At 41.1% G+C, this 18,552-nt stretch overlaps 1 protein-coding gene across 1 annotated transcript; it reads left to right on the forward strand.

The window, feature by feature from the left end:
* Positions 1-6,164: 6,164 nt before the first annotated feature.
* TGIF1 (TGFB induced factor homeobox 1) lies at positions 6,165-17,398 on the forward strand. Its single transcript, XM_073331495.2, has 3 exons — positions 6,165-7,019; positions 14,604-14,830; positions 16,413-17,398. The coding sequence occupies exons 1-3, from the start codon at positions 7,004-7,006 to the stop codon at positions 16,974-16,976; spliced, it is 807 nt and encodes a 268-aa protein (XP_073187596.1). The 5' UTR covers positions 6,165-7,003; the 3' UTR covers positions 16,977-17,398.
* Positions 17,399-18,552: the final 1,154 nt, after the last annotated feature.

Genomic DNA, 18,552 nt, shown 5'->3' on the forward strand with positions numbered 1-18,552 from the left:
TAAGCTTTCAAATGATGTATATTATGTGTGTGTGGATCTAAATAGAGAGGGTACACTAAATCAACCAGATTGTGGTGTTTGTTGCTTGCCTACAAATTCTTGAGCTATGCTGAAAAACCGTCAACAAGGATTCCAGTTATTATGCTGGTGTTGAATAGACACATGTGTTCCATTACAATACAAAGTGGATTTTAAACCACCAACAGGTTACACACAGAACACAAAACAGCTGAGAGACTTGTCAGTAGTGGACAAAATTGTCACTAATACAGATGCAGAGATGATAGGTTCCATATTTCCTGAGGTATCCCTGACCACATTTTATTTATTTCTAATTCCTGAAAATGAACACCATCTAGTACAGTTAATTATCCTAAATGAGATTAGACCTATAATTCACTCAACATTTTTAAATTTCACACAAATCTGACAAGATTTTAGTGGAGAAATTACATTTCATAAACCTCCCCCATGGCATCTATGTGGGAGGTTTATGTAAATCTTTATGTAAATAAATACTATATTCATAACTGGTTGATTTAAATTATTTAGACTTCCAAAAAGCCTTTGACAAGATCCCACACAAGAGGCTAATAAAGAAGCTAAATAATCATGGTGGGTGGGAGGCAAAGTATTTTCATAGACCAAGAACTGACTAAAACCCGGAAAGCCAAAAGGAGGATTTCATTAAAAGGTTAATTTTCATCAAGATTCCTTACTAGATCTTCTGTTACTTAATACATTAAAGATCTGGAAGAGGGGCAAGTAGTAATTCACAGATGAGGAAAAGTTACTTAGGATTAGTTAGGATGAGAAGACTGTGAGGAACTCTAGAGAGACCTAAACAAGCTAGCTGAACACTCTGGAAAATGAAATTCAGTGTCGAAAAATACAAAGTAGAACCCAGAGGAAAAATTTTAAACTACTCATGCACCTTGCAGTAAAATTTTTTCAGTACATCAGAAACAGGGAGCGTGCCAATCAGTGGGGCCACTGGATTATTGAAATGCTGAAGGAGTACTCAAGGAAGGTAAGGCCACGGCGGAGAAGCTAAATGAATTCTTTGCATCAGTCTTCAGTGCAGGGGATGCAAGGAGATTCCCACACCTGAGCCATTTTTTTAGGTGACAAATCTGAGGAACTTTCCCAGATTGAGGTGTCAATAGAGGAGATTTTGGAACAAACAAATTAACCAGTAATGTGTCACCAGAACCAGATGGTATCCACACAAGGTTCAAACTCAAATATGAAATTGCAAAACTATACTGTGGTATGTGACCTATCATTTAAATCAACTTTTATACCAGATGACTGGAGGATAGTGAATGTGACACCAATTTTTTTAAAAAGGTTCCAGATGGGATCCTGACAATTACAGGCCAGTAAGGCGAATTTTAGTACTAGGCAAATTGGTTGAAACTATAGTAAAGAACAGGATTGTCAGACACAAAGATGAACATAATTTGTCAGGGAAGAGTCGACGTGGCTTTTGTAAAAGGAAATCATGACTCAACAATCTATTATAATTCTTTGAGGGAGGTCAACAAACTTGTGGACAAGAGTAATCGAGTAGATATAGTGTACTTGGACTTTCAGAATGTCTTTGACAAGGTCCCTCATGAAAGGTTCTTAAGCAAAGAGAGCAGTCACAGGATAAGAGGGAAGGTTCTCTCCTGGATCAGTAACTGGTTAAAAGACAGGAAGCAAAGGGTAGGAATACTCAGTCAGTTCTCAGAATGCAGAGAGGTAAATAGTGGTGTCCCCCAGTTATCTGTACTAGAACCCATGCTGTTCAACATATTAATATGATCTGGCAAAATTTGCAGACAATACAAAATAACTCAAGATAGTTAAGCCCAAAGCAGACTGTGAAGCATTATAAAGAAATCTCACTAAAGTGGGTGACTGGGCAACATAATGGCAGGTGAAATTCAATGCTGATAAATGCAAAGTAATGCATATTGGAAAAGAATTCCAACTATACATACAAAATGATGGGATCTAAACTAACTGTTACCTGATGGCACTGGCCAGCACATCCATCCATTATACCAGGAGGAGCAAGCTAGATGAGGGGAGTGAAACTCTATGACTGTGAATCTTATTTCTGTTCCCCTGTTCAGTTACGCCTCCCAGCTAGGGTTGTCAGGCATCCGGTTTTTGACCAGAACATGGGTTGAAAAGGGACCCTGGCTGCTCCAGTCTGCATCGCTAAAAATCCAGTCAGTGGTGCAGCAGGGCGACAGCAGGCTCCCTGCCTGCCCTGGCTCCACATGGCTCCCAAAAGCGGATGGCATATCCCTGTGCCCCCTAGGCTCAGGGGCAGCCAGGGAGACTCCACGCACTGCCCCTGCCCCCGCCCCTGAGCAGCCAGGGACAGCGCACAGAGATTCCTGGCTGTGCCTCCACCTAGGAACCTGCAGGGACATACTGGCCGCTTCCGGGAGCCACTTGAGGTAAGAGCCGCATGCAGCCCGCACCCGCTCCCGTGCCCCAACTGCCTGCCCCAGCTCTGAGCTCCTTCCCACACCCAAACACCCTCCCAGAGCCCACACCACTTTCCGCACTGTGAACCCCTCATCCCCAGCTTGGAGCCCCCTGCTGCACCCCAAACCCCTCATCCCCAGCCCCACACACCAGAGCCTGCATCCCCAGCCGGAGCCATCACCCCTGCATACACACCCCAACCCCAGCTCAGAGCCCCTTCCTGCACCCAAACTCCATCCCAGAGCTCCCACCCTGCACCCCTTCCCACACTCCAAACCCCTCAGCCCCAAGCCACCTCCTGCACCCCAAACCCCTCATCACCAGAGCCCACACCTCTAGCCAGAGCCCTCAGCCCCCCTGCCCCAGCCCTCCCCACACCTCCCCCTTGCCCCAGCCCAGAGCCCCCTCCCAGATTCCAAACTCCTTGACCACACCCTCCATCCCAGAGTCCCCTCCTGCACCCCAAACCCCTCATTCCCTGCCCCACCTCAGAGCCCTCACCCCCCAACCCCCTGTCTCCACCTTGAGCCTCCTCCCACACCCCAAACCCCAGCCTGGTGAAAATGAGTGAGGGTGGGAGTCAGGGAGTGACAGAGGGAGAGGAGACGGAGTGAGTGCGGGTGGGGCCTCAGAGAAGGGGCAGGGCAAGGCAAGGCAAGGCAAGGGGGTGTTTGGTTTTCTGAAATCAGAAAGTTTGCAACCCTACTCCCAGCCGAGTTTTTCCTGGACAGTGTCCACTGACTCCTTAGATGCTTCTGAGCAGCACTAGGCACCATTAGTAGTTCTCTGCTCCGTGTCTCCTCTTGTTATCTGACTTTTACTCTGACCGCCACTCCTGTCTGTGTTTTCCTCATTTATTGTCCCCAGAAATCACTGGTAATCTGTGCTTAGTTGAGGGAGTAGGCCTTTAGTTGCGTGGCCGAAAGCACCTACAACCCTCTAACTTCTACAACAAAGGAGACAGGGGCATCTCAGTAACCATGATTGGTACACAACCCTAATTTATCCTCACCAAATGGCTCTACTTGTTTTTCAAATACTCAAAATGTACAAATTAAGATTTAAACTATTAACATGTAAGTAATTGCAAAGCCAATAAGAAACTAGTAAGTGAGAACTGGCCTGGCCATTATGTAGCATCTTCTAAAGCAGGGGGTCTCAAACTTTCCAAATTACCACACCCCTTTGAGGAGTCTAATTTGTCTTGCATATCTCAAGTTTCACCTCACTCAAATACTACTTACTAACAAAATCAGACATAAAAATACAAGTGTCACAGCCCATATTCTGAAAAAATTCTTACTTTCTCATTTTTACTACAATTATAAAAATAAATCTATTTCAATATATATAGCGTATAAAGCAATAAAAACAAATAATTGTCTGTATTAAATTTTAGTTAACTTTGCTAGTGCTTTTTATGTAGCCTGTTGTAAAACTAGGCAAATATCTAGAGGAGTTGATGCATCCCCAGAAGACCTCTGCAAACCCCATTAATTATATTTTAGGATTATGTGGCAAAAGATGTGCAAAACCCCAGTTGTAAACGCAAATCTCACATCTGGGAGCAGAAAAACCATCAAATAAAAAAATCCCATGAGTCATCACCAGTGCCTCAGAAGCTGTGTTATTTCATTTCAAGTTAAAAATACCCACCCTTGACTGGGTCTCTTTCTTTCAAGCTCTTAGAGGGGGATAACTAACTGAGACATGAAAGCTTATAAAGCACCTTGAACTTTAGCTACACACTTATACCTCCCTCACCTGAACCACAGAATTAGTCAATTAGTATTTTTTGTAAAGCCACCCACCCAGCCCCTGTGGCAAAAAAGCTTTAAAAAAATCTACACAGCTGGTTGGAAAAGGAGCTACATTCCCTCACCCCCTCTCCCCAGCTGGAGCTGCCCAACCCATCTAGTAACACCAGGGAGTTTTGAGTAGCAACTGTGTTAGTCTGTATCCGCAAAAAGAAAAGGAGAACTTGTGGCACCTTAGAGGCTAACAAATTTATTTGAGCATAAGGTTTCGTGAGCTACAGCTCACTACATACATCTGATGAAGTGAGCTGTAGCTCAGAAAAGCTTATGCTCAAATAAATTTGTTAGTCTCCAAGGTGCCACAAGTCCTCCTTTTCTAATTTAGGCTTTGCAAAAGGTAACCCACTCTGTTGTTGCTTTCAACAGAGTTACACAGCATTCCCTCCCCAACCTATGCTCTAATCTGCCCTGCTTGTCTCCTCCCCTACTCTCACTACACTGGCCTAAGCCTCTGTGAGTCAGTATGTCTGGCTGGCTGTCGCTAGGCCCTTCCCCACTCACTCGTTGCTCAATCGCTTTCATACAGACACACCGGATATGAGCTACCAATCCCTGTGCCAAACTGCCCTAAGTTACATAAAAGAGAACCACTAAGAAGGCAGCAGCAAACACTGGTGCCTTGTTAACTTAAATTGCTCCAAAGCCACCCGCCCCATTCCGCATATGGCCCTCATTCAGAACGACCCAGCTGTTTTATCTTCAGCGATGGCAGGGTAATTACTCCCTCGAAAAACAGCTACGAGGTGTTTCAGGGCATTTAAAAAAATACTATTGCTTCCCTTTCTGTGTCAGATACGAATGGGCTTTTGTGCATATATATATCACTAGAGGCTGCTGGACCTAAAGTAAAGCCACGGTTCCTGGTCTGTTTCTTTGTGTAATTTAAAACCAGATTTACTTTTACAACCTAAACCACGAGGAACGCTCCGTCCTTAATTCAAACACTGTTACACGGTGTTGAGAGTGAGTGCACAGGGGCTAGCTTGCTTTCCCTGCTAAAGTTCAAGCAGAGATGAGCCTCTTGAATTCCTCGTCTCACACGTTTTATGCGAATGCTTTTATTTGTCCTGACCAAACAAAATCCAATTTTGGAACCGCTGAAGGAAGAGCACAAAGGAACTCCGGGAAAGCAGCCTTTGCTATTTTACGAGTTGGAGCCAGCTCCCATTTCAGTCAATGGAAAGACCTGGCGGTGGGGGAATGGATTGAGCCCTACAGGAACAACTACCTCCAATTCCAGCATGTCTCATCTCAGAGTCAGACTCAGAGCAAAATAAACTGTTGCTGGACCACGTGATCACTTAAAGAGGAATGAGTCGAGCTGGTTTTTAAAAACCCACGAGCGAGCGTGTCTCGCTGAAACGCACAGCAAAGCCCATCAAAAAAAAAAAGTGAAAACAAAACAAAAAACACCTTTAAAAACCGGTTTAAAATAACCTCAGCAGGAGAGAATCTTCTTTCACCTGACAAACCCGAACGAAGGGGGACTTTCTGTGTTGTGTTTGTGCCTCAAAAAATAGTAGGCTGGATTGGGGGGGAGGAGAGGGAGAAACAACCCCGAGGCCACCAAATCCGTGGGGGCCAGGGGTCTGGATTATTTACCGGATGAGCTGCTAAAGACGCGTCGCCCCGCTTCCAGTAAGGGCAGCCACAGCTGGGGGCTGGCTGGGACGAGCGAACTGCAGCGCGCTGAATCAGAGCACGCCACGCTGCGGCGCGCCCCGTGATTGAGAAGTTTGAAAGCATGTGAGAATGACAGTGTGTCTCGGGCTGCGGCGTGCCAGGAATTTCGAAACTGCCCCGCAAGCCCATCAGCATCATAACAAGGCGCCTCCAACCATAACAACCCCCGAGCAGAAGAAGGAGCAAAAGAGCCTCTTGGGGTGGTGGTGGTCCCCTCTCCCGCCCCTTTTTTTTGGTCTGAAACTAGTCCGTGGGGGTGGGGAGGAAGAGCGGGGCTTGTTCAGTGCTATGCTAATCTTTTAAGCGCTCTTTTCTTGCTCTACCCTGCTTTTCTTTCTTCTCCATTCGCTTCACCCTAAGGAATGGGTGGCTCATCCGGCAGCAACAGGAGGAGGCTAAGTCAGGGGCAGCTGTCAAAATCCTCCTCCCCCGCCCCCTTCCCAGTTTAATGATCAAACGCCTGGCTGGGAAGAAAGGCAGGAACCAGGAGGCGCAGAGGCTCTGCCCTGCACTGTCACATCACACGGTCTGTTGTGTGTGTGTGTGTGAGAGAGAGAGTATCCCCTCTCTCCCTCCCCTCCGCTGACAACCGTCTCCGCAGCCAGGGAGGAGGAGGAGGCAAAGCGGCTATTGCTCTGTTACTCTCTCACTTACTCATTGCTGAAAGGTGGGCGGAGGGTACCTTTCCCCCTGGTGCCTTTTCTCACGTTGACAAGCTGGGGCCCAGCACCGGAGGGGGGGGGGGGAAAGAACAAAGACAGAAGAGGAGGGAAAGCACTAAATCCGGACCAAACATCCCAGGCAGAAGGAAGCTGTCAGCTGGCGGTGACACAACACACAGCCCATTGAAGCGCCCTGGTTAGCAGCCACGGCTGGGAAGGGAGCCCTCTGCCCGCCTTCCAAGTTGCAAAGCGGGGACTGCTCCGCACGCAAGAAAAGGCAACTTGATTTGTGCGTGCGGTGCCCGTTGGGTAGCAAGCCTCGCCAGCTGGTGCGGTCCGCGGCTCGAGACCACGATGAAAAGTAAAAAAGGTAGGGAGGGGTGCGTGCGTGCGAGGGTGAGAGAGACAGAGTGATTTGATTCCTCAGCGTGCTGTGGCGAAACCTGGATGGGAAAGTGGAAAGCATGTTGCTTTCGCCATTTGGAAATAACAGGCGTGTGGTTTAAACTTCACTGCAGTTTGATTTGGCTTATTAAATAAAGTGGAACCGGTTTTCTTCTCGCAACCCCCCCCCCCCCCGCTTTTTTTCTTTCTAAGCTGGTCCCTTTCCTCTTTGTTGAGCTCATGTCTGAAATGGCAGTTGATAATGTTTCACTTCCAGACAAAACACGAGGGGCTGTTTGGACGCTGCTTTCTTTCCATGCTGCTTGGCTCCCTGTCAAAAACCTGGTCAACTGCCTGCTTTGTCCCCAACAAAGTTTTATTTTCGCTTCTTTTTTAACAGCCTTTTTCTTCCCTCTTTCCTCCTCACCCTAATTTCCCCAGTCCGGTCCCCAAGGACGGGACTGGAATTGTTTTCACAACTTTAAAAACCAAATCCCAACCCAAATACAACTCTCTGAGCAATGCAGTCTGAACAACGGGGTGGCAGGAGCTCTTTGTTTGCGAGTTAGCGTGGGGAAAGGGGACAAAAGCGAGGGGCTGTAGGAGAATTTAAAGTGAGGTTTTTTTAATCGATCTGCAAATTTATCTCCAGCCTTTTGATCAAAGACTTTTCTTTCTTTCTTTCTTTTTCTTTTTTGGAAAAGACTAAAAGTAAAGTGATTTAAAAACTTACCCACCACGTGGCGGGGAAGCAGCAAAAAAGACGTTTGAAAAACTTTTCATTGGTGTTACTTACGTAATTACCACTTGGACAGACTTTATAATCAAGGGATTGTCAGTATTTCCATCTGTAGTCCTCTGAGTATCTTGAAACCTTAAACGTGGCTGCGAAGAATTGGAAAACATTTTAAAAATTTGTTAGTCTCCAAGGTGCCACAAGTACTCCTTTTCATTTTGAAAACGTGGCTGCTGTTAAAAAAAAACATTTCGGATGTTTGTTTCCTCCTCAGTTCCCCCTCTTCTCATTTTTAAGGGCTAATCAGTCATGTAGATTAATGAATTTTTTCTATTTAAAGACCTTTAAAATATCCGAGATACTGAGAGTTTAAAAAGCAGCACTGCGCATGTTTACTACTCTAGAGCAGTGGTGTTTTTCCTGCTACAGGGTCTTGTGGTTCAAGAGTACAGAAATCTACTTCATTGTTAATGTTCCTGGAGCCATCAGAGTATGTGTTTATATACACCTATTAAGCACCTTCTGAATTCTTGGTGTATAATTTAAGATGTGCTCTAATATAGTTTGTAGTTCTCATAAGTAATCTTGGACTATACTGATTTAAAACAAAACATACAAAGGAAATTCAGCCCCAAAGGCAAAGTTTAGACAACAGTCAGTGCCGGTCCTGTTTACACTCTCAAAAAAGCAAGGAATTCAGAGTTAAAACCGAAACTTTGTATTTATATAACCCACCCTCCCTGCCAAATATTTCAGTGTTCTCCTAACTGGAGTGATTTTAGATAACAACACGTGTTGCATCCCAAGCCCAGCCCTCTGTACCTAGAGACAGTTACAGCCTTGACTCTAGATTTTCCCATTTTTGTAGATTTGTTCAGATTGTTACGGTTACTGGAGGTATATGGTTTTACTGAATTATTTAGACTAGTTATTTTTAGAACATTCCTGTGCTCCCTATTTGCACAGTAGTGGTGATGAGTTGTCTTCCTGTCTGCTGCTGCTTCCATTGTTCAGATTCCTCTCCCGGAGGGCAGCTACTGGTTGTCTAAATACCAACTTCACACACTTCCAACTCTTATTGTCATCTCCCTCCAAACTAAATATGTGTGAAAAATGCTGACGAGGTTACCATGTCTGCCTATGTATTTCTCTCAGTGTGTAATCTGCCTTGTGATTTGGGAGTTCTGCACTGCAACAATGAAAGGCGGCATGTTGGAAGGCAAACCTTTGAGACAGAAGACCATTGGTTTAGAGTTTATGTGGCAGAAATTAGGAAGTGAGAAGAAACTCAAAGATGCATGGAAACTTTTCAAGGAAGTTAGGACAATGATTTCTGTTGGTTTTTTTTAATTAAAGGTTGGGCTTGCAGTTTGCATTTGTGGCCTGTATTTTGATACTCAAGTTTCAGAGCATGACCTGATTTCAGATTTCTTTCTTGTAGTCTAAAAAAAATTAAAATTTGTTTTCTATAGTTACAGCCAAGTTTGCCTACTCTGTGAAACCAGTAAAGCTCAAGCAACTCAGAGGAAAGAAAACTGGTTCTTCCACTTGTAAAATCACATTTAAAGAAAAAGGAAAACTTTTCTAATTTTCTGCTATGGAAAATTCCCTTACACATCCCCATAGCTCCTGTGTCTGATCTGGTTAATTATCAATACTATTTAACTTGATTTTTTTAAAAAAAGATTCACAAACCTTTAACTAAAGTTCCTTTCCAAATTGCTGTATCTTAAGTTAAATCCCTTAAACCTCTTCCCGTGGGTGGCAAAAGTTTATTTCTTAAATAATAAAAATTATCAGGGTACACTTACTCTATAGGCTGGTATGTTTTTACATATTAATGACATATTCATACCATCTGTTATTTCTGGCCTAGCCAGTTATTTCCATGTTCTTTATGGTGTACCTGTTAAGTCCTAAAGACTATATGAAGTTAGGTAGCCCCTACCTATACTAGCTTCCTTTTAACCATCCTCACTTATCTGTATTAAAGGTCACAAACGTACATACATATATATACTTTGTTTTAGCTCATCATCACCTATCTAGGCTAACAGTCTCAAACATATGTATGCTAACTTGTATTAGCTCAGCATGCAGGATGCGGCCTGCAGGTTCCTTGCATTACAGCCAGAAATACTCTTAATACAAATTTATAATCCTATTATAAAACAAATAATCAAACCCATAAGAAAAAATATATTAGCAGGCAGGCTAGCCCCTATAAGCTACACTTGCTAGTTAGCTATTGTAGTCTCCAATCCTGCAAAGACATAGCCCTGTTGAAGATTATGCATGTGTAGTCCTAGTGAAGTCAATTACAGGAAGATTGGGGGCTTTTTAGATTGGAAATAATATCTAGATATATACATGTAAAACCCAACCAAAGAAATTCACAGAAACATAAAAATTGAGCTAGATTATCCATGAGCTGATCTAATCTATTCCTTCTGCCAAAGGAGACTGTGCCTTGCAGTATACTTATTCAGTTTCAAGTGATTCAAACAATTGGTTTCTACCAGTTCTCTTGTGAAGCTCTGCCATAATACAAGAGGATATTTTTACTGATATTCAGCCTAAATTTTAATTTTCTTAACTTCATTCCATTTCTCCTAGTTAAGGCCCCAATCCATCCCAAATAATTCTTTCTCCTTTTTGGTGTTCATACCTTATAAGTACTGATAGTTTTTTCCATATCAACTTTAGTTATCATTTTGAAAAACTATGCACATAATTTTTTTTCCCTCATCAGATTTATGCCTCCAGGCCTTTTAACCAGGAAGCTTTAACTGAATTCTTTCCTGTTATTTAGTATCATCCAGATATTGAGGTGCTCAGAATTTTATGCAGTGTTCAAGGCATGATCTCACTAGCAATGAACAAGAAAGGGACCTAGGAACTCTTTGGCCTGTGATGTCATGCATGCATGTATGTATGTATGTATGTTAAATTCTCTACATGCTGCAAGACTAGAAGCTGGGTGCAGGTAAATCAATTCACATTATATAAAAGAGAGGGGGCCTGCTGATCCTACAACCTTTAGGAATAGTCCTCACTGAAATCAGTGAAACTATTTTTGTATGAATAAGGACTGCTTATCTGAGTAAACCTTATAGAATTAGAGCCAGGGTCACTTCTTAGGTCCAGTTTACATACAGTGCACCAGTTCAGTTTAAGTAGTGCAAAACACTCTGTAGACATTCTTGCATCAGTTTAAGAGGGGCTTATTTTAGTTTAAACATATAATCAACTGAAGCTAACTTGTAAAAGCCTGATTTAAACAGAAATAAGTGTCCACAAAGCCTTTTATACTAGTATAACAGAATCAGTTTAAAATTCACAACTTAAAAATAAAATGGAGGTATTCTGCATGTAGAGAAGCCCTTATTCTGGGTTTGTAAATAACAGTAAATGGTCCAGACATGGAGCTTAGGTGGGAAGCCTTTCAACTGTGCCCTGCTAAAGAGGAAACCAAAAGCATATAGTCTGATTACTAACAAGAAGGAAAAACAAAGCTGAGTTGCAATCAGCATGAATGTTCTAATGAAAACAGAGGTTTGACAGCAACAACGTGGCTTCTGCTATAGTAGAGTATCAGCTGAGGTTGTATGAGATCTACAGCCTTAACTTCCTGTTGCTACAGCTTCCGCACATGCCGTTGGAGAGGTTTGTTAAAGGTTCAGAGGTCTGGGGCTCTTTTATTTAAATGAGCTCATTTGAATGAGAAGCTGCAATGCCCTTTGTTCCTGTTTAACCAAAACCTGTTTTGTGTCATAAAATTGAGGGAACACGGCACACTAAGGAAGCAGCTCAAAGGGCAGACTCCAGTGTTGTTTCATATCTTTTTTCATTACTGTGTTACAGTTAGGAAACTTACAGTTGTTTGAAGGGCATCTTTATTATATTTTTAAAAAAGGAAATGTGAACTCAGAAAGATTGCATTTGCAACAAATATTTTTGGTGGTTGGTTTTTTGGGTAAATCTTTATGTCAAATTTTAGCAGCGGGTAAAGAACAATGGTTCCAAACCTAAACCTTTGTTATCAAAGCAGAGCTCTGGTCTTACTGTTTAGAAAGAAGCTTTGCATGGAATGTTTACTTAACCTAGAGAGTTTAATCTCAAATGATTTTTATATAACTGCACTTATGAATGTAAATTTACTCTTGTGAGGAGGCACACTGGCTGCAACTCCTTGGTTCCTACTTTGCACCATAGCTGTGCCTTCAGCTCCTTCATTTCTGCTTTTCACTATTGTCTTTTCCTGTCTCTCAAGGTCTCTGTTTTGATAAGTGGCTCTGTAGTCTAATGTTTTTATTATCCTCTTAAAAAAATCAGTGCAGCAACATTTTTAATCTGCCCCAAGCAAAGACAGCAATGTTTGGAACATTAGATAAATTCATAGATTTCAAGGCCAAAAGGAACTATTATGATAATCTATTCAGACCTTCTGCATAGCACAGGCCATAAAACTTCCCCCAAAATAATTCCTAGAGCAGATCTTTTAGAAAAGCATCCAGTCTTGATTTAAAAATTGTCAGGGGATGGAGAATCCACAACAACCCTTGGTAAATTGCACCAATGGTTAATACTCTCACTGTTAAACATTTAAAAACGCCTTATTTCCAGTCTGAATTTGTGTAGCTTCAACTTCAAGTCATGGGATTGTGCTATACCTTTCTCTGAATTCTGTAAACTAATTTTAGCTACTCATATGTCTACTTTACAGTTAGTGAACTGCTGTGTTGAGCCATCATAACTTACTTTTCAAGCAAAGTAATATTTTAATGTGAAGCTATTAGAGTCCTGATAGATTTCCATCCTCCCGCCCTTGAAAATACCACATACATGCACTTCTGAAATACAATTCAGAATTTACCGTGAGTTGGTTATTTAAATTACCTGTCATTGTTTTTGTTCCCTGACTGGATAACTTATGTAACTAAGCATCATAGGGCAAATTGTATATTCAACTGTAACATTCAGAGTGTTGGTTAGTTACATAAATCATCCAGACAGGAAACAGAAACATTACCCCACAAGTTACTTAAGTAACCACCACAGACTGAATTGTGAATATTTTTATTAACAAAAAAATTCCCTGGATAAATCTGAATAATTGCAAATGACAAATTCAAGAATACTGTGAGTTGCTCGTGACTAGAGATAAGGCAAAATTTCAAATGCTTAACTCTGTCACACTGCATTTGTGCATTTCGTAGGTATCTGTGAAAGTACTATGCAAAAACTCACAATTAGTTCTCTCTTTTGGGTCTGACATCAATTGCCATTAAATCTTTAAGTATGACCATAAATGTAGAGTTTCATAGTTGTATTTTTTCACAGGCATGGTTTCCATTTTAATAGAACTGATCTTTTTTTCTAGTTTAAGTATTAGTTTTGAAATTTGGACAGCTGCCCATATGAAGCCTTTCTGCCTGGTGTTTAACTTTGCTTGCTATTATAAAAGTGAAAGTTTCTTCTCTTTTTTAAATGAAATGGATGTTCAAACTAACTTAAAAGTGATTTAGGGCCTCGTTTTCCTTTTGTCATTTCTAGAAAATGCTTTTGAAACCTACTGTGAATCAAAAAAACTTCTGAACTGTGCTAGCTGAATCTAATGGTATCTGTGATTTAGATTTATATATGGTTTGTAAGATTCCTAAAATTTCTGGTGGGATTAAAGTACTTAAAGCCAAAGCAAAGTTTCCTTTGTGGACTTCAGTGCTATTGGTTTTGTTTCCTCAGTCACACTGTACACTTTACTAAAAGAGCAGAATTGCAGCCCGTTGTTCAGCCACAGAATATGAAGTATTTGATTGTTCACATATTGTAGTTCCAAATTATTAGTAATATGGTTTACTGCATTAATTATAGAAGACAGAGACTAAATGAGATATTGAAATAAATTCCTTCTCTGTGGGAGAAAAATGTGCAGTAAAACTGTAAATCTAGAGTCCTTGCAGTAAACATATGTCAAAATCTGAATAAGTACACTACTTGAAGTGTGAGGAAAACTATAAGGTTCAAAGCATAGGTAATTAGGGCAAAGTTGAAGTGTGGCATGTTCTCTAGAAAAATAAATGATAGCAATTCTATACTACCTTGTGGCACTATTTAGGCACTTACTGTTACCTTGCTGTACACTTTTTCCTCAATGAGTGAATTTTGTGTCACTTTAGAAGAACCAGCCACAACTTGCTTTCTGTTCTTTTCTTGTGTCATTCATTTTTATTAATAATTCTGGAAAGCGCTGTTAACATTTTAAACCTATAAAGCTATCCTTAATCAGAAGGAGACACACCAGCATGTTAAATTGTAATTCAATACAGCCAAGGTTTAGGTTGGGTGTATGTTTTGAAATTCTTTTTTATTGGCTTTTTGCCTAGCCATGAAACAGCCTTGAAGAAAAAAGATTGTTGGAGGCATACCACAGTAGCACCCTTTGCTGACCAACATTTGGCATGATATTGGCATCAGATGGAAGTTACTTACTGCATGTGACCAAATAAAAGGTTGCTAAGGGAACCAGTAAATGAGGTTGTGTGGAGAAATGTCCCCTAGGAATAGGTAGTTGGTGCTACTTTTGTTACAGTATACATCCTCTAAACATGAGGCCTGGTTTGACTCACAATAAAAGCACAAGACATCTGAACTGGCAAGGAATTGTCCACTTGTTAATGCTTCATAAATTAAAAAATAATTTATTTGTTTACATATAATTATATATTTTTAAATTAGGAAGCAGAGAGAGAGAGAGAGGTGTTGAAGTGAAAAATGCTGCAATAAGAAGTGTATTGAATTGAAGTGACTATTCTCACCTTTTTATTACTGTAGGTGTAGCTGCAATATCTGGCAGTGAGACGGAGGATGATGACACCATGGATGTCCCACTGGATCTTTCCTCTTCCACTGCATCAGGCAAACGGAGGAGACGTGGTAACCTGCCCAAGGAATCAGTGCAGATTCTTCGGGACTGGCTGTATGAGCACCGATACAATGCCTATCCGTCAGAACAAGAAAAAGCAGTATTGTCCCGACAAACACACCTTTCTACACTACAGGTATTTTTAAAAGCTCCAATTAAAATAAAAATGAGCCTTTGTTTTAACTTCTGAAGTTACCCACTCTGTAGTCTCTCTAAAAATGTTCATATTACAGATGTCATTTTCTTTATATGTTGTTACTGTTTGTGTTGTGGTAGCACCCAAAGGCACTGACTAGGATTAGGACCCTGTTGTTCTAGGTAGTGTATGAACACAATCTTACAGATGATGTCCCTGATACATGCTTAATTTTGCACATTGTGACTAAAGTGACTTCAATGGGTCTACAGACAGTGCATGAAGTTAAGCATGTGCATTAGTCTTTGTAGGATTAGGATCTAAAAGACACTTTGCATACAAGCAAAGTGATCAGGGTGATAAGCACATGTATTAGCAGTATAATTTTCTTTACTCTATTAAAATGGTGACTTTGGGCCTAATCCTACACTTGAGTATATGTAACTTTTATTTATATGAGTCTTCATGATTCATAAAGTCAGTGGGACAATTCACATGGGTAAAGCTATTCATATGCATGAGTGTTTGCAGGATGAAGCCCTTATTTGGGAATTGTGAGTCAGGAAATTTGGGTTTTATTCTGCCACTGAAACATGTGTGACTCTGGGCATTTCACTTAGCTTTTCTGTGCCTTTCTTTCCTCCATTGTAATATGGGCATAACCTCATAGGAAAGCTGAGAGACTTTAGGGCTTGTCTACATTAGCGAGTTTACAGTGGCACGACTGTACTGATGCAGCTGCACCACTGTAAAATCGCTAATGTATCCTGTCTCCTGCCAAGAGAGTGCTGTCCACACCGGTGCTTCTGTTGGTGTAACTTACGTCACTCCGGGATGTTTTTTCACAGCCCTGAGCGACATAAGTTATACCAACAAAAGTGATAGTCTAGACAAGCCCTTAGTTCATGAATGCTTGTGCATTTTAAAATCTTTGGATGGAAGGTCATGTAGGATTGCAAAGTATTATTATTAGTGGTAAATTTTATTTTTTTATCTTTATAGAGCAGTATTTTGATATAAATGTTGCAATTAGTTAAGTAAAATCTCTTTAATATAACATTGTGAGGAAAAACTACTTTATATAGAAGTACTTAAAAAAAAAAAGACGTTAAGTCATCTGTTATTGCCCAGGAAACTGGTTTGATATTTAAACAAGGATGCATTTCAATGAGGTAATTCATGTTATGTCTGTTGACACAGTCAGTTGAGCAGGAAAAATCAGTAACTGTTTGTGGGAGGAGTGGCTCTTTTAATAGAGAACAGGTTTTCCTGTTGTTAATTAACCTAAATGCAGAGAACAATAGGTAATAGGTTAATATATGTTCAGAGTTAAAAGCTAAACCTTTCACTTCAGGCTAGCAGTCTTCTTTTTTTTTTTTTGCAAGGGAGAGAAGAGTTGGGGGTAGAAGAAGAAAGAAGAGAAAGGTTTTTACTAGATGTGTCAGAACTTGTCGATCAGTCTCTTTTGTTGTAGAGTTAAGGAAACTGCTTGGAGGGATTCATTAATCTAACTGAAAGACTCTACTGGCATGTAGTGCGGAAGTGAATGAAGGTAGAAATTAAGATATCATTATGTTCTCAGGTCTGCAACTGGTTTATCAATGCACGCCGCAGGCTTTTACCTGACATGCTGAGGAAGGATGGCAAGGATCCAAATCAATTCACTATCTCACGAAGAGGGACCAAGATTTCTGAAGGCAACCCAGTGGAGTCTTCCACAGGCACAAAAAACTACATTCCACTGTTAGAAGAGAACTCATTTCTTTCTGGTACCACAGGACTAAACAAGGCTGTCTCTTCTAAACCTTCTTCCCCAGGATCTGTTTTGGCTCGACCTTCGGTGATTTGCCATACCACTGTAACTGCAATGAAAGATGCCCCTTTCCTTTTGTGCCAGTCATCTGCTGTAGGCCCGACCACCGACCTGCAGCAGACATCAGCTAGCAGATTCACAGACAACTCTCTTGCATACCACGAGGATGCTTCTAAACTGGGACCTAGTACAACTGCACAAAGTGGCCTTTTCAACACTCCTCCTCCTACCCCACCAGACCTCAACCAAGATTTTAGTGGATTTCAGCTTCTGGTGGATGTTGCACTGAAAAGGGCAGCAGAGATGGAGTTGCAGGCAAAACTTATGGCCTAATTCCCCCTTTTTTTTTCAGGCAGGAATTTAACAAATATGTGATTATTGCTGCCCATGTGATATCAAAAGACTAACTGCATTTTTTATTATTATTATTAATCTTATTTGCACAAGGGATTGCTTGAAATGAAGCTTCCTGTCACTGAGGTGGTCTTCAGTGAAATATGGTCATTCCAAGAATTATAAACTTAAAGCTACTGTAGAAACAAAGGGTGTTTTTGTTTGTTTGTTTGTTTTTATGTTTCTTAGTAGGTTTTTCATAATGTGAGATGGTTCCCAAGATCATGTGATTTTTGTTTTCGTTTCTTTCAGACTGTGCAATATCTAGTAATGATGTAGACTTCTTATCATTCCTATGTGGAACAGAATATACCGACATGCTGTCTAAAACAAATGTTCAATTTTTTTAAACAATATGAATCTGGATGATTATGCTTTTTTTCCACGATGTAATAAAATATTTTCTTTAAAAATGGATGCATACAGTGTGTTTTGTTGAACAGGAGCTTCACAGGGGACACCAAGTTGTGCTCCAAATATAACCAAAATAGAAAGAAGCCAGCATGAGCTTGAAAAGGATGCCTTCTCTCTGTGTCGATCAGAGACCTACACTAGCAAATTACAAAGTTGTTGTAAAAAGGATGTTTATAGGGATGAGGTGGACCAGAGGTACCTGACAGTGTCCTCTGGGGCTGAGCTTTTCAAAGGAGCCAAAGGGAGTTATGTGCCCAACTCCCATTGACTTTCAGTGAGATTTGCGCACCTCTCTCTTCCTTAGAAATCCCTTAAAAATCCCAGCCTCATTCCTTAAATATTGCTGAATTGATGTACATTGACAGCTCAGGGGAGAACATTCTTTTGAAGGTGAACTGAAAAGAGTAGACCAGTTGCGTTTGTGCTCATCACTGGTCTTTTGTGATGTACAGAGAGGGCCTCAGAATTTTTTTCCTGCTTCTTTTCTTACACCAGTAATGTCAGGGGGTTGATTTGCCTGTTTTTTCTGGTAGACTGGAGTGGGATAGACATCACAATAAGTTGAAATATGACGTGCAATTTTCCCAGCCCGGAAGTGAGATATGAGGGATAAAATTTTCAAAAAGTCCGAGTCTATGGGCTCGTGTTGAGGCACCTTTCTGCTTAGGTACTTAGTAGAATTTACGAAAGCTCTTAAGTGAGTGAGGAACTTAGGATCTTTTGTAAAATCACACAAGGTGCCTAAATATCTTTGAAAATGTGTCTGAAGTCACTTCTGAAAATGGGCCTTAAGCTTCTAAATCACTTACCTGTTTCTAAAAAAAATTTACCCTAAGAGCTGCAGCTTGGATTTCAGTCTATTTGAATGTTGCTACCCAACTCCAGTCCTCCAGCTACAAAACCAACCCCCGCCTTTCTCTGAAAAATCAGTTCCCTAATGATTTTACAGTGTTTTGGGGGTATGTCAAGGGGAGGGTCATTCAGGACATCTTTATATAAGTAAAAACAATTCTTTTTAATTTTGGTGCATTGCAGTAGACTTCAATCCTTTGGAGATAATAGACAGGTCTATATCCTCCTGAGTATTCTTTGGCTGGAAGTC

Source organism: Lepidochelys kempii, chromosome 2 (assembly GCF_965140285.1).
Source record: "Lepidochelys kempii isolate rLepKem1 chromosome 2, rLepKem1.hap1, whole genome shotgun sequence".
In the NCBI taxonomy this organism is placed as follows: Eukaryota; Metazoa; Chordata; order Testudines; family Cheloniidae; genus Lepidochelys; species Lepidochelys kempii.

Bases quoted from the DNA above. Each gene is read 5' to 3' on its own strand.
- TGIF1 (XM_073331495.2), top strand. The intron at 14,831-16,412 runs GTATTTTTAAAA...TTATGTTCTCAG, and splicing joins CACACCTTTCTACACTACAG to GTCTGCAACTGGTTTATCAA.